Genomic DNA, 16,547 nt, shown 5'->3' with positions numbered 1-16,547 from the left:
AAGAAGACACGACAGTTTGGTTATGAGTATCATGACGAAATGCCACAATCGCCAGAAGATAAATTTAGAGTGAATGTGTTTTATACACTTCTAGACATTGCAATGTGTTCGAATAGAAATATGATAATTTCAATTTCTTGTATAGATTACTACAAATTAATAACGAAGATTTATGAAAAATTTGTGACGAATTAGAGATTCTCTTGAAGGAAGGCGACAATTAAAACGTAAATTCAATAGAACTATATGATGAGTTATATGCTTTCCGGGATATTTTTTTTGATGGATAATTTAAATATTCAAAATCCCTTTCGATATTCTTAATTTTATTGTGTCCAATAATTTACCTTTCCCTAACTTTTCAATTGCTTTAATAATACTATTAACCTTACCTGTTAGTGTAGCAAGCGGTGAATGTTCCTTTTCCAAGTTGAAATTGATTAAAACCTACTTAAGAACAAGTATGTCACAAAAAAAAAAAAGGCTTGTTAGTTTGGCGTTAATAGCTATTGAAAATGATATATGTGTGGAATTAGACATTAAGACCATTATTTCTAATTTTGTGAATATGAAATCAAAAACCTTAAAATTTTAATAAAAAAATTTCAAGTATATTTATGTAAATTAATTTATTTTCTGTTATTCTGTAAAGATATTATTTTTTGAATACTTATATTAAATGTTCTAATTATTTCTGAATTCTTTTATTATTTTCTCATCTATCTTGAGTTTCTTTTAATTTCCTAAAAGATAGTTCCACTTATAAAAATTATTACAAGTTACTGAGAATTTAGTAACTTGTAAAATGCAAGAATTTTTTAAACTTTAGTTCAAATAAATTTTAACTTTAATTAAAATTCATTTTAATTTTGTTAGCGCAGGTCGGTGAGAAGGCTATAATCCCTGTATCATTATATTCAACGATTAAAGTGAAGTGGCTTTATCAAAATTTGCTTTAACTTTTGAGAATTTTTTGAATATACGGGTTTTTAATGATTATCCTGCCTAGTCAACACTCCTGGTTCGTTACATTTAGCGAACCAATGTGTGGCTGTTCTGTCAAAATTTATTTAAGAAATTTCAAATAATTTAAATTTTTATTATCGTAAAAGAACCACACACTCCCAGATCATTACAGGGGTGCTTAGATAGAAATTGCATGCGGACATCAAAGACCCTAGCACCGGCTCTGTATACACGTCACAGAATACGGTGGAAGAAAGCTACAGTAATACACCGTAGCAAATACAAATTCGAAAGACTATTTATGGAATCAGCCTCAGCCCTGAGAACTCTTCAAACCCCAACAAATTTAGTTGTATGAGACTGCCCCAAATTTGGGAGGCTTACATCAGCAGACCTTCAGCCCAACGGCCAAGAACACCTACTTAGCCCACTAGAGGGCACTATCAGGACTTGTAGGAGAACAATAACTTCATCACTTCATTCTCAGTTTCTGTGTTATAGTGCCTACATGCACGTGCCTTTTTTTTATAAGTTTGTTTTGAAGATGGCAAAGTGATGCCGAAATATCAGAAATATTTATTAAAGTGTAATTTAATTTATATTCATATCTACATTGTCAATTCCTTAAGTGATTTAGTAATGAATAACCAACTTATGAGCCTGTCTACGAGAAGTTACCTTGATATTGTTATACTTTGAACTACTGTGAAGATACGTTTATATATATATATATATATATATATATATATATTTGTGTGTTTGCATTCTCTTTAAGTGAAATTATGCACATCTTTTCTTCATGTTGGTACATGGTGTTAAAATATGGTGGACAGTAGATGGCATCTTGTATTGATGATAGTAGTGTTGCATGTTTTGTAGTTAGAGGATTAAGTAGAGGAGATGGTGAATTGGGCATAGTGGAGTATTGTGCCAGTTCACGATGAGTCCTTGGATTCCGTGGAGGTGTCACATAGAAATAATAATAATAGACTAGTTTTTATACTGAACAGAAACTAGTAGAATCCTTGGCAGTGTTGCTTTGCTCTTTTTTGCCCAATTTTTCCAAAATATTTCTGTATGTCTTGGATTCATGTTTTACTCAGCTGTTTAGTTATCCAGCAATAATCAGTTTTTCCTTTATCTTTATATCAGCTACCTTTCTGACCCAGAAAAATTTGTTTACTGCTTCCTTAATACTCCTTGTGTGGGAACCATAAGAGCACAAAATAAGTATCATTATCCATGTTTCCAATTTGAAATTTGCCTAAATCTCTCTGCTTGATATTTCCTACCATTCAAGAAGTTTATTTTCTTGTTTAGTGCTAAATACTATAGACTTTTTTTTTCATCACTGCTGGCAGAATATAAATTCTGCCAGCAGTGATGGTATCATGGTAAATGATTTTGATATCATGGTATTTCTGCAGTTTTTATGCTAGCTCCACCTGTTTTTCCATTTATGCATTTAATGCTGATGGTAGCTAACTTCACCTTGGTTCTGTAACAAACATAGTTACTGCATTATTTCTTCAGACATGACATTTCATCCTGTTGTGTCATCATGTTTGTTTTATCATTTAAGCTGGAGTTTAAGCAAGAGTTGCAGAATAAGAAAAAAAAGTTATAGAGGGAATATAAAGAAAAAGGTGATCAGCATGCCCATGAGCAGTACAAGACACAGGTAAGAAAGGTGATGTATAGTAAGGAAAGCTAAAGCTAATCATGAGAGAAAGCTAGCTGATGATTCCACAAGAAATACTACAAAGTTCTGTCTCTATGTGGTAAGTGAAAGGAGGAATGACTATGGAAGGATGACTTTAAAAAGTGCTGATGGTAGGGAAGTAACATAAGCAAACCAAATAGTTGAAATATTGAGTGAGCATTTTGCAAGAATGTACCATTTAGGAGGTGATGTTGAATTGCCAGATGCGATATTGACTGATGGGAGAATAGAGATTGGAGAAATGAAGGTGCTTATAATTTCAGAACTTCAATGCAAACACAGCCATTGAATTGGAGATGGCTTATCGCCCCATGTATTATGAGAATATGCAAGGAAATTATCAGCCCTTCTGACCAAGCTGTTGGTACTGGGAAGGTGCCAGTGGAGTGGAAAGAGGACCAAAATAATCCCACTGCTTTACATTACACATGTAATGTGTAATGTAAAGCAGTGGGACTATTTTGGTTTGATTTTACATTACACATGTAATGTGTAATGTAAAATCAGATGTAAGACAAGGATGCACACTATGTCAACTTTTATTCATCATCTATAAGGATTGCATTATGAAAGAAAGTGGTACATTAAACCTGATATTAGAATCAGAGATATCAAACTTAGCTCTTTGCTTTATGCAGATGATGTTGCACTCCTTAATGCATCCAGTTCAAGTCTCAAAGATTCTCTAAAACTTAAATTAAATAACAGCTGTAATAAATTTTTGCATGAAGCCAGCAATAAAAAGATGAAAACTACGAAAATAGTCAGAAATATAGAAAACGTTAGTTACATTCTCAATGGAGAACCCATAGAACAAGTAAAATATCTCAGCTATTTAGGTATAGATTTCAGTAAAGATGGCAAATTAAATTTGGAAACAGACAATGGGCCCATAAACAGAATGGGAGAGAAAGGGCTAGAAAAACAGGTATTTGATGCCCAGGTTGACAGGAAAAAAAAAACTACTGGAACATCCAGCTCTGTAGTGGTGGTGGCGGGGAAGGGGGGATTGATTCAGTTGGAAGTACCTTTGAAGAAAATACTGGAATGCTGACAAGTAATAGACTAATTTGGAGGAAAATTGTTGATAGAAGAATGGTAGTAAATGTAAACTTATCCCTTGAAGGTCCATATCAGAAAATGGATGATGATAACTATAAAAAACGTCTGAGAATCAGTCAGCATCATGCCAAATTTGTCAGTTTTTCCAAAATTTCTTTTTTTCCCTACATAAAGCAAATTCACCAGAGCATCTTCAAATTCTTCTGAGATAGTGACTACAAGGTCATTGTGACATCCACATACACTTTAAAAGTTTTACCATTGCCAGATTGCAGATTCACTCCTATTACAGTTCCACAATGTATAAAATTAAGTGTGAAATTGGGTGCAATGGCATTTCCATTGGCTGAACATTCTTCCACAAAAGCAGAAATAAATGTGAAAGCTTGTTTCTTAATTTATATCATCACTAGTCTTATAATCATGATATAAATTCAAGCCACTCAGGATTTGGTTGTCTAATTTTAAGACTTACCTGTTTCAGCTACAATTTGCGTGTTTTCAAAGTGTACTTGTTTATGGTGTATTTATGATTTTAATTTTTGCTCAAAAGATGAAAGTGAAGTGTCAACTCTCATCTTTCCTTTATGAAGCAGGCTCAATAGACAATCATAATCCAATAATTTGGCTTTGTTGAAACCTAAATAGTGCTCTGATAGAGTGGTTAATTCTATCTAACATGTTACATCTGTAATTATTATTATTAACATCAGATATTCAAGAAGTCAAAACATTCATCATTGGAGGTCCACATTCAAACATAAAACTATCATCAGACTGTGTCCTAAACTGTTCGCAGATTGATCCACACTAGCCACACTCTCAGGCAAGGCATTCCATCACCAACCTCTCTCTCTCTTTCTCTCTTTCTCCATGCAAAGAACCTGATCATCATTCTCTTATTCACATTCTCCTTAAACAGCTTCAAGAGCTTAAACTCCTTCTACTCTAATGAAAATATGTTATACATTAATCTAGTAAAAGTCACTCACCAACTTATACATTTCACTCATATCCCCTCTCCTTCTTCTATTGACAAGGATTTATAAATTGCATTCCCTCAATCTGTCTTCATATTCCATAGTCGAAACACTGACTTAGTGAATCTTCTCTGAAGCCTCTCTAAGATATCCTCCTCCTCCTTCACTGAAAAGCAGGAGACCACATCTGTGCACAATAATCCATATCAAGGCCTTAAACAAGGAAACCATTATCTTTTTGCTTCTCAAATGTGAATGTCCTCCTGATCACTGCCATAATCTTTTGGAATATTCTCACAGTGTGACCCCTAAACTTCGAGTTTCTGTCTTCAATCACTCCCAAATCTTTCATCTCATCCACCACCTCCTTCAAAATTTCCCCATTAATTGTATACTCTGCATCCCAAACTTGCCTACCAAATTTCAAGACCTTACACTTTGCAACATTAAACTGATAGCTCTGCTCACTTGCCCACTCACACAGTTTATTGAGATCCTCCTGCAATGCCATGTCTGCTCTTCTCTTCATAGTTCTTCTCAACTTTGCATCTTCTGGAAATAGCTAAATATCTCCAGTTGAGCATGTCCCAGTGTCATTAACATACAAGTTAAACAATAATGGTCTCAAAATAGATCCCGGTAGCACTCCATTAGTGACCCTCCTCTTTTGGGATACCATTCCTCCATATACAACCTGCTCATACCTGTCTGACAGCCAATCATCTATCCAACTCACTAGTCTCTTATCCAATCTCATCCATTTCAGTTTAGGCAGTCCATCAAAACCTTTGAAAAATCTAAGTATACCACTGTAAATTCTCTGGCTAGTTTGTGTCTGAAAAACAGAATTTTCTGGAAGAAAACCCTGTCACCTCCATATAAGACCAGCTGACTTGCCTTTGGTTAAAAAGCCTTTATTCTTCACATCTTAAACGAGATTCAAACTGAAGTCATTCCAACAAAAGAACATCATTGTTACTGACCTCCTGAATGATGGAGGTGCTGATGGAATATCATTAAGCCTTAGTAAATTTTTTTGTTTTTTTATTTGTTTATTTGTTTTCTTTTTTATTTGTTTATTTTATTTACTTTAGGTGTTTTTCAATTAATCATTGTTAACTTAAGGTGAACAATTCAATACATAATCTCCCCAGTCTATTTCTAATAATGATGACATGTGGCAGTTTTATAAATTAATCCATTATATTTATTCATTTACTATTAAATGTAAATTCATTTAAATATTATTAATAATAAATAATTATTAATATATATTAATAATTATTTACTATTAATACCATATACTATTAATACTGTATACATACTATTAATAGTAAATTCATTTACTATTCAATGCATAAACTAGCAACATTTTTATTTGCTATATCTAAACTTTAGTCTCTTTTTTCTAAATATTCTGTTTAAATTAATTAAACATGCACAATGTTATTCTAGGCTATATTATATTATCAGCTGTTTAATAGAATTTTCTAAAACTGTATTTAGGTCCTAATAGAAAAATCAGCTATAGCTTTGTTGATTCAGCCTTGGGGCATTTCAAGATTGATGAGACTACAGGAATCATACGACTTAACAAAGCAGTAGATAGAGAGGAACAGGCCATGTATAACCTCACAGTCCAAGCAAGTGATCATGGTACACCTCAGTTATCATCTCTGGCAACAGTGCTTGTAGTAATACAGGATATTAATGACAACCCACCAGAATTTGTAACAAACTTTTATTTTTATAGTATGTCTGAAGTAGCAGCTGTGGGAAGTGAAGTTTTACGTGTTCTAGCCAGGAGTAAAGATACTGGAATTAATGCAGAAATTTCATATTCTGTTGCTGAAGGGAATGAAGAGGGTTCGTTCACTATTCATCCTATGTCAGGTAAGCATAATAATAATTTTATTTTTATTATTATTATTATTTAAGCCTCATAGGAGTCAAAAGACTCGCCACAGGAGGTTCTTTCTAGGAAACACAAGTCTATCAAGACTCAGTGTGGGGGGTCCCTCCCAGGAAACATAAAGTCTATCATACCACTCCTTAAACTCATTGACCGTTCTCGCTCTCACCACTCTATCAGGCAATGCATTCCATGGTTCAATCACCCTCCATGCAAAGAAACCACTCCTCACCCTCTTGCTCACAGTTTCCTTTTGTAACTTCCAGGGATGGCCCCTTGTCATCACTCCTTCCTGCTGTTCAACCAAGTGAAAGAACTCCCCAGTGTCAACCTGTAACTACCTCTCAACAGTTTAAAAGTCTCAATCATATCATCTCTCCTTCTATCCACCAAACTCTGCAGTCCACATTCCCTTAGCCGATCCTCATAACTAACATTGTACAGTCCTGAAACTGTCTTTGTTATCCGCCTCTGTACCCTTTCCACAGTTAAGTTATCCCCTTCAAATCCTGGGGAACAAATCTGAGAACAATAATCCAAGTGTGGTCTGATCAGAGACTTATACAACGGAATGATAACCCTCTTATCTCTGCAGGTCAGTGTCCTTCTCATAATTGCAGCAATCCTCTGTGTTACCTTCACCACCTTTGCAATATGTCCCCTAAACTTCAGGTTTCTATCAATCATCAACCCCAGATCTCTTGTCTCCCCAACTTCCTCCAGTATAACTCCTCTCATAGAGTATGCAGCATCCCATCGATGTTTCCCAAACCTCAAGACCTTACATTTTGCTGCATTAAACTGACACCCACCTCCCCCATTCATTTGCCCATCTATCTAGCTTATTCAAATCCTCTTGCAGGGCTACCACATCTGCACTATTACTAATAATCCTTCCCAGCTTCGCATCATCCACAAACAACTGAATATCCCCTTGCAATCCACTGGCAATGTCATTGATATAAAGGTTAAACAATATAGGTCTCACTGAGCCCTGTAGGACCCCACTTGTAACCCTCTGCCTCCTTGAAACTGCCCCAACATACACACCTCTCTGATACCTATCGGACAGCCAACCCTGAATCCAGTTGACCAACCTGACATCCAAACCCATATGCTGCAACTTAAATATCAACTTATCATGAGGCACCCTGTCAAATCCCTTCTCTAAATCCAAGAAAATGGCAGTATATGCCTTTCCTTCATCTACTGCTCTTGTAACTGTATTATAAAAGACTAGCATATTACTGAAACAAGAGCACCCCTCACAAATCCATGTTGACTCTCACAGATAACATTACCCTCATCTGCCCAATGTTGTATACGGTCCCTCACTAATTTCTCCAAGATCTTAAAAACTACTGATTACACGCAAACTGGCCTATAATTAGACACTTCCAGTCTGCTACCGCCCTTATGCAATGGTACTATCTTACCTTCCTTCCATTCCCTGGGCACCTTTCCTGTAGCCAGACTTTCATTGAAAAACCAGGTCAAAGGAGCTGTCAGTTCCTTAGCACATTCTCTCAAAACTCGTGGTGAAATACCATCCAGTCCCACAGCTTTACTGACATGATGAAATACACCAATAACATGTTCACTGAACAATTCCACTCCTCTGCATCAGTCACTCTATTCCCATTTTTATCCCACAATATCATTCTTCCACAATCATTTCTCCTCCTACTGGCCACGTAGCTAAAAAATTCCATAGGATTTTCTTTGGATCTTAGGGCCAATCTCTTCTCATATTCCAGTTTCGCCTTCCTTACTGTACTAGTCACTCTCCTGAACTGTGTCTTATATTCTTCATGCATCTGCTGTTCACCTGTCTCCTTATATCTCTTCCATAGCCTCTTTTTCACCTGCAGCTTAATTATTATTTATATTTGTTACCTTTGCATAAAATGATAATAAGAAGAATTAAGATACATACTTGTTTAGTGGGTTGATCACTGTTCACTTGCCTGATGAGAATCTTAGATTTAAATTCAATCTCTGATGAGAGAAACTGTAATTAGGCATTTTTCAAACTAGCCCATAATAGCCAATTAATTGGATGAAATAGATTTTCCTGTAGTTGATCCAGATTTTACTTCATGTGCAAAAAGGCAAAGTATTTTATAAATAAATGTATTTGATAGAGATTACAGCTTATTGTAATAGGATGATAGCATTAACTGCTTATCTCAGCAAAATAAACAAATAAAGTCAGTTTTAAGAATTATCAACATGTGTTTTATTTTATATGTTATATTCAAACTTCTCTTAGTTGTTGTAATAGTGAATGTGGAAGTAATGAATGATAGCACAAGAAAAGAAGTAGTTGAAAATAATGTTGGTCATGAAATCACATTAAGGAATGATATAGGTGCTTATGTTGTGTCCTTCACAGGACAAAACAGAAAGTAGAATTACTGGAGAAACAATTGTCATGTGCTGCAGCAGGCGAGACAATGAAAGAAAAAGTGAATTTGAAAAGTATGAAATTGACAGAAACTGAAAATAAGGAAAAGATATTGTATGGAGATTCGATGCTAAGAGGTATAGTTAATGTGACAATAGCATGTTTCCCAGGTGCGAAAATGAAGGATAGTGAAGCTGTTAGTTGCAGGAGGAAGAAGTGAAAAAGGTAATTGTTATGGCAGGAAATAATTTGAAAGGGGGGAAATATGCAATTATAGAAGATATGAAAGACTTATTGTAAGTAGTGAAAATGAAGAGTAAGGAAGTAAAAATTATGAGTTTGCTGCCCTCGGTATGATATGACAGAGTTGAGAAGAAGTCATGATTACTAATGAAACAATGAGATGAGAAGATTGTGCAGGAGGAATATGTGCAGTTTATTTATGTATGGAGTGAATTTGATGGACAAAAGGACTTACGTATGCCTGACGGACTATGTTTGAATGATTTTGGGGATGAAATCAAGTATGTCTGGTCACCAATGTGATTGCGTGAGTGAGTGACAGAAATCATCATGAAATGCTGAATGCGATTTCACTGGCTTATGATTGAATGAGTGTTGTTTAGTGTGAGTTTAGAATTGCAGAATCAGGGAACCTAGAATGTTTAGAGGGAGGGAGGGGGGATGTAGATGAGCATAGGTCCAGGCAACCTAGAGATTAATGAGTAGGAGAGTGATCATATGATCACTCTCCTACTATCTGATCATGTTAGTGAGCTAAGCAACACAGAAATGTAAGGGAGGTTGTAGGATGAAGGGATATTGCAATTTATGTATGCTAATGTCATAAGTATTTGGAATAAATGTGTGGAGTTGTGGACATTGGTTAGCTCAACTTGGCCAAAAGTTATAGGCTAATATTTGTGAGACTTGGTTGACTGTGGATGGTATAATCATAGGGATAGAATGAAAAGGATATAGTATCTTCAGAGAGGACTGAAATATCATAATGCGGGGGGGGGGGGGGGTCTCCCAAACTGAGTTGTTGCAAATGTGGCATCCTATGATAGTTCCACATCAAAAGTCACCGACTCTTCGGTACAGCCCAAGATGGGAGGATGAAGAAAAAAAGAGTAGCAGTACATTAGGAAGATAGGAATGCAGAGGACAGTTCATTTGAGTGCAATAGAGGCCAAGATAGGAATATGATACTTTATAAGGGGCAATGGGTTTTGTGATTGGTAGGTCCTGCCTAAGTACACTGCTCAAAACAGTTATGGGATATTTTGGTTTTTTTTTAAATTATAAAGTTATAAAAATAATTTACAAAAATAACACATTTATTTTAAAATATTCTTAATATACAACAGTGTAAAACACTCAACTGCATACAAAATCATGTTAAGACTTGTTGAAAGGATTGCTTCAAGAGCTCGAAATTGCTCTCACAGAAGAGTGGGGAAATATACCAAAAGAACTGTTTGATTATCTTATCCGCTCCATGCAATCAAGACCACTGTTTTGGCTGTTAACCACACTACTAGCCAAGACGTCTATAGACGTCAAGGTTATCATGGATGTGAAGTGCATATTAAAATTGTAATGCCATTGATATTACATTGAAATATATGATAGATACGAAGCATATGAGGATGTGTATTTGATCCATAATGGCCGGTAAGGTGGTTAATGGAGACCATATGCCCTATTAAAAATTAACAAAAGTGATTTTGGCTATTCTTGTTGTTATTCTTGTTAAAATTATTTCATGCTAAAATGTATAATTTGTTAAATTTGTAATAAATATCGATTATTTAAACAATATCTTATCATTTACTCCCTATCCATAAATAAGAAATATTTATTCATGTATAAAGTACCAATAGTTATAATTATTTGCAAAAATTTATAATTATCCGACAGAAACCAAAATATACCCTAATTGTTTTGAGCAGTGTAATTGCTGACTTTTTATAATAAGGTGACAAGGATAAAGGAACTGACTGCTCAGTGATACTGCTGGACTTTGCAAAGCCATTTGACAGGATTCCAGGTAGACCTCTGTTGCATACATTCCAGCAAATAGGGATGGATCTGATGGGATGTATCTGTCCAAGATGGATCTTATCCTGGACAGATACCAAAGAGTGATTCCTGGAGCACTTGAGTCCAGGATGAGGCAGGTGACTAGTGGTGTGCCACAGGGCTCAGCACCTGGTGTTTGTTGTTTAATTTGTACATCCATGATATAGGAAATGATCTGACAGGAAATATTCAGTTTTTTGCTGATTGAACTGGGAAGAGCAATAGTGAATAAAAGTGATGTAAAGATCCTGCAATATGACTTAAATAGACCAGCAGTATGGGAAAAGCTAAATGGCTTGCCAGTTTAATGTTTACCATGCTAACAAGCAGGAATAGGGAAGTCATTGCTCCCACTTTATAAGAGTTTACTAAAGCTCTCGGCTACTGTGCCACAGTAGTGGTAGAAAGTATCCAGAGGCAAGTAACAAAGATTATCGCTGCTCTATGGAATGCTCCTTTTGAGAATAGATTGAAGGTCCATAGACTCAAAAACTAACAGATAACTAAAAAAGAGGAGTCATGACAGAAGCATATAAGTTATTAAAGGGGTTTATGGGATTGACACTGAAGACTTTTTTTTTTTCAGTGCATGGCAGGAAGGGAGAGTACTGTACATGGGTTACACATGGAAATTATGCAAGTGCTAGCAAGCATGTTAGGACTAATTTGTTGCTTGGAAGATGATGAATGAGTGGAATGGCTTGCCGAAGATAGTTGTGAGTTATTCATCATTGATTTTTTTTTAAAGAGTGGTATGATAGGTATTAAACCTGACAAAATTATGAAAGATAGAGGTATGAGTAAGGTCACGAAAGTTAGAATTGTCAAAGCAATGGTATTTCCAGTAGTGATGTATGTGAAAGCTGGATTATTAAGAAGAAAGAAAGTGAATTGATTCATTTGAATTATGGATATGGAGGAGACTATTAAACATCTCATGGACTGCAAGAATGATTAATAAGAAAGCTTTTAGAGAATATAAAGACAGAATGCTCCTTACGGGAATACTAGAAATAGATTGTATGAGTGAGCAACAGTACAGAACTATAAATTCAATATTATCGAGTGTAAGTTTCTGAAATTTGGTAGGCAACAACAATTTGGTCATTCATCAGACATCACTAACAAAGAGTATGATAACATTTTTATCTATTATTATTATTCAGGCCTCCATGGAGTCAAAAGACTCATTGTGAAAGGTCCTTTCTAAGAAACAGAAGTCTATCAAGGGAGGTCCCCTCCTAGGAAACACAAAGTCTATCATACCACTCCTCAAACGCATTGACCATTCTTACTCTCACCACTCTATCAGGCAATGCATTCCATGGTTCAACCCTCCATGCAAAGAAACCACTCCTCGCCCTCTTTCTCACAGTTTCCTTTCGTAACTTCCAGGGTTGGCCCCCTTGTCATGACTCCTTCCCACTATTCCGTTTATCCCTTCATGATTGGAAGTATCCTAAAAACATTAAAAATTGAGAGGTTCCCTCTGGAATATTTAGAAGAAGGGAATGATGTAATTACGAAAATATTCTCGAAATGGGGAGTAGTTCGAGATGTTAAAGTAGCCACAGACACAGATTACTCAATTAATGCAAACAATCTAGTCCTCTAATAATAAATTTAGTTTAATCCTTTATCCAAGTGTAAGCAAACAACGTTTGCACCTGAAAATATCTTCAGGACTGAGGTAAGGTACTGCAACACCAGGCAACTCCGAGCAAAGGTGGGCCAAGCTCTTATCACTCCTTGTCTCAGTATCTCCCATAATGCAAAGCACATCTCCTTGCGGACATGCATACTGCTATGCATTAAGGGAAAGGCCACTACCCAGACTAGTTTCAACCTTTATTAAGGTCTCATCAGTGGGAGACAGACCCAAATGTGGAGATACTAAGGCAGAATAGGAGAGGTCATATTTGCCTATAGGAGTTGCCAGTGTACCACCTTATTATTGAATTACTCTGGATTTAGAGAAAGATGTTGGAAGTTTATTTTTCACTTGGTTAGCTTATAATAAATTTAGTTTAATCCTTTATCCAAGTATAAGCAAACAAAGTTTGTGCCTGAAAATATCTTTAGGACTGAGGCTTAGTTTAATCCTTTATCCAAGTGTAAGCAAACAAAGTTTGCGCCTGAAAATATCTTCAGGACTGAGGTACCTCAGTCCTGAAGATATTTTCAGGTGCAAACTTTGTTTGCTTACACTTGGATAAAGGATGAAACTAAATTTATTATAATCTAACCAAGTGAAAAATAAACTTCCAAAATCTAGTCCTCATATCTTTTTTTAACTTTACACCCACTCAACTTCCATGGATGATCCCTTGTTCTTTTTCCTTCTTTCTTGTATCAAAAAATTTCTTCATCATATAACCTTTAAAAATATCTTCTGCAGTATATATTATTTCTATTCTGTTCGCTTCTATTTTACCTATCAGTCATGTTTTGTAACTGCAAAAAAACTTTTACCTCTCTACTAGCCATGACAGAGATGTTGACCAAAACATGGATGTGAATCAAACCATGGAAATTGAAATAACATTCAGATATCATTGAAATAACATGAGTATGGTGTGTAAGATGGGCAAGATCCTTCATCTATCTTGGTTAATTGAGTGGTTAATAATCTGTCCATATAAAAATCATTACACGAATAGTAATGTCGTAGACATTGACACAGTCAACCAAATCTGCCCACAGTTTTACAAGCGTAGTCATATTACAAATTTTGTATATATAGAGAGAGATAATCTCAATATCTAAGTGATATTTCAGGATAATCTGCCTACATTTTCAGTATTATTATTATTAATATTACAATGACACCTCCAAGGTGACACAGGACTTATCGGGGTGGGCACTTACTTTACAACTCGCTGTCTTCTTACTAAATCCACCAACTACACAGAGCATCACCTACACATAACTGCATCTACTTCCCACCACTGACACTAGTATTTTTTATCTGTAAATTAAGTGTGTCCTACTTTGTTTGTATTTGTCATGAAAAACCCAAGTTTTTGGGAGAAAAACCCAACTACCTCTGAATGAAATTAGCTAACTCACCTTCAATTGAAAAAGTCCATATATAGATTCATCGTGTCAAGATGAGAATCAAACTCCAGTCTTTTCCCATTGAAGGGCACAATGTACTGTCATTCTTCCAGTTGCACTATGAAGGTGCCGTTGTCTTCTGAACTTCAATTCCACACCCACCATTATCCTCATATCCCTAGCTTCATCAGTTTCTTGTCCTACTTTCAATCTTGTAATCTTTTCAGTATAGCTGTACTGTATAAAGGATTCCTGAAATTACTAGTTTCTTCTACTCCAGTTTTATCACTTTCTATACCACATTAAACTAGCAACTCTTATTCTGTTCCACATCATTAATCTTCTTTAAATAGTATTTAAAGAATCTCTGCATCACATTTATTATCTATTCCTCTTACCATTTTGGCCTCATAAGTAAACTACAATCAGATGTTCCCCCCCTCCCCCTCACATCCTTGATATCATTAATGTACAAATAAAATAGCAGCACTCCAAGTACAGAACCCCTATGCCACATCATTTGTTATCTGCCTTCTCCTTAATTCTTCACCATATTTTAGATTTCGATACCTGTCTGTCTACCTGTTATCCTCTTATCCTTGTTACCAGCTTCATAACCATTCCCACTTCCTCCAGTTTATGTAATAGTTTTCTATGTAGAATCAAGCCAAATATCTTTACGAAATTCAGGAATATTGTGGTGTATTTCTTTTGTGACCATTCCCTTCATTTCACAGGTTGATAAATGTCATGAAATAATAAATGAAGAAAAAAAGATCTCCTTTTATTAATTAAAAGAAATCAAAATCACACACACACACATACACATGCATGCATGCACACAGTGATTGCTGAATTAGCTGACCTTCAAATGAACAAACCTTAATTTAACCTGCCTTTGAATGTGCCACTGTGTTAACTGATTTCTGGTACAGTACCATGTAATTGTATCTCCAGTCATCCAACACTTCAATTATTCAAATGACATATTACTCTGATAATTAAGGGATTACTATGTGTGTATATATAGTTTTCAAATGCTACATATGAAGTTTATTATAAGATAGTTTACAAATTTGAAATGAGACATATCCCAAAAATATTAATGATGTTTAGGAATATTCCAAAAAATTTTTCTAGGTGTCATTTCTGTAGCAAAATCATTGGATTATGAGCAAATCCATCATTACTCATTAGTAGTTCAAGCCACAGATGGAGGAACACCTCCTCTAAGCAGCCGGGTTCTTGCCAATATTACTATAACAGATGCAAATGATAACGCTCCTGTTTATAGCCAGTCATCATATCATGCAGTTATTAGAGAAGATGCTGTGATTGGAGACAAAATTATACAGGTTGGTAAATGTAAATATATATATATTATTGTTATCATTATTCCACAGGCACATCACTACAGAATCTGAAAACTTCTCATAGGGGCCTCATGCTACTATTATTGACACAATTACCATTACATATCTCCTTGAATCTGTGTGCTCACAAAGGCACTTATTACTACATTTTCTTAACCACTCCACTCATTAATATATTGACTGCCAGCTACAAGATAACTCATACTTGGTGGTCTATATCAGGATGCCAAACTACAAGTTGTCTCGTATATTTTTCATAATGAATGTTGTTGAAGACTAGATGATAATTTGTTGCCAATGTAGGTATTTCAAATGGGAGCAATTGAAGCTTGGAATATCTAGTGAAATTGAACTAAATACTTTTTTACAAGTGAATAAATAAGAGAAATAATACAATTAGATTTGTATAAAATTAATATACAAACATTGCAACACCAGAATTATACTAACATGATTTCAGAGCTTGCATGTTTATATTACTGGTTCAAAGTTTCTAGACACATGGGGAAGGTGCCATCCAACTTATTAGAAGCCAACGACACAAAGACCATACTAACATCTGCAGTCAATTAGCATAAGTTTCTTATTATTTTTTAAGATTAATTTTTTTTTTTTTTCAGTAGCCGATATATATCTCAGGGGGAGATATCTCTTAGATACCATATATAAAAGAAGTATTTATCCATATACCACCCATAAAATAATTCAATTCTTGTTTCTTTACTAAGAAAAAAAAATCTAGCTACAATGACAGTGTGGGAGAAAAACAAAAACCAAACAGGAATTACATATTATTGTAGAGAAAATACAATGAATATTTTGGTGGCATAGGCAAGTTGATAATCAGCTGAAGGTAGCTGCATGAGGGGGTGTTAGTGTACAACATTAATGTTACTCGCTGCTAATGAGCTGGCCACTTCCTATCCATGTGGAACTAGAAACTTTCAACCAGGAATCACATAAGCTCTGAAAACTATTTTAC

General features: G+C 35.2%; 1 protein-coding gene across 1 annotated transcript in view; it reads left to right on the top strand.

The window, feature by feature from the left end:
• Window positions 1-16,547, top strand: part of kug (FAT atypical cadherin kugelei) — a 599,114-nt gene that overhangs the window by 361,358 nt on the left and 221,209 nt on the right. The window contains exons 21-22 of the mRNA XM_090401756.1: window positions 6,238-6,624; window positions 15,333-15,547. Coding sequence (XP_090257882.1) covers window positions 6,238-6,624; window positions 15,333-15,547 — 602 coding nt within the window. The remainder of the gene's footprint in view (window positions 1-6,237; window positions 6,625-15,332; window positions 15,548-16,547) is intronic.

This window comes from Typopeltis vanoorti, chromosome 2, assembly GCF_054136105.1.
Source record: "Typopeltis vanoorti isolate ZY-2024b chromosome 2, IOZ_Tvanoo_1.0, whole genome shotgun sequence".
Classification (NCBI taxonomy): domain Eukaryota; kingdom Metazoa; phylum Arthropoda; class Arachnida; order Uropygi; family Thelyphonidae; genus Typopeltis; species Typopeltis vanoorti.
This window is presented reverse-complemented; position numbering and strand designations above follow the sequence as displayed.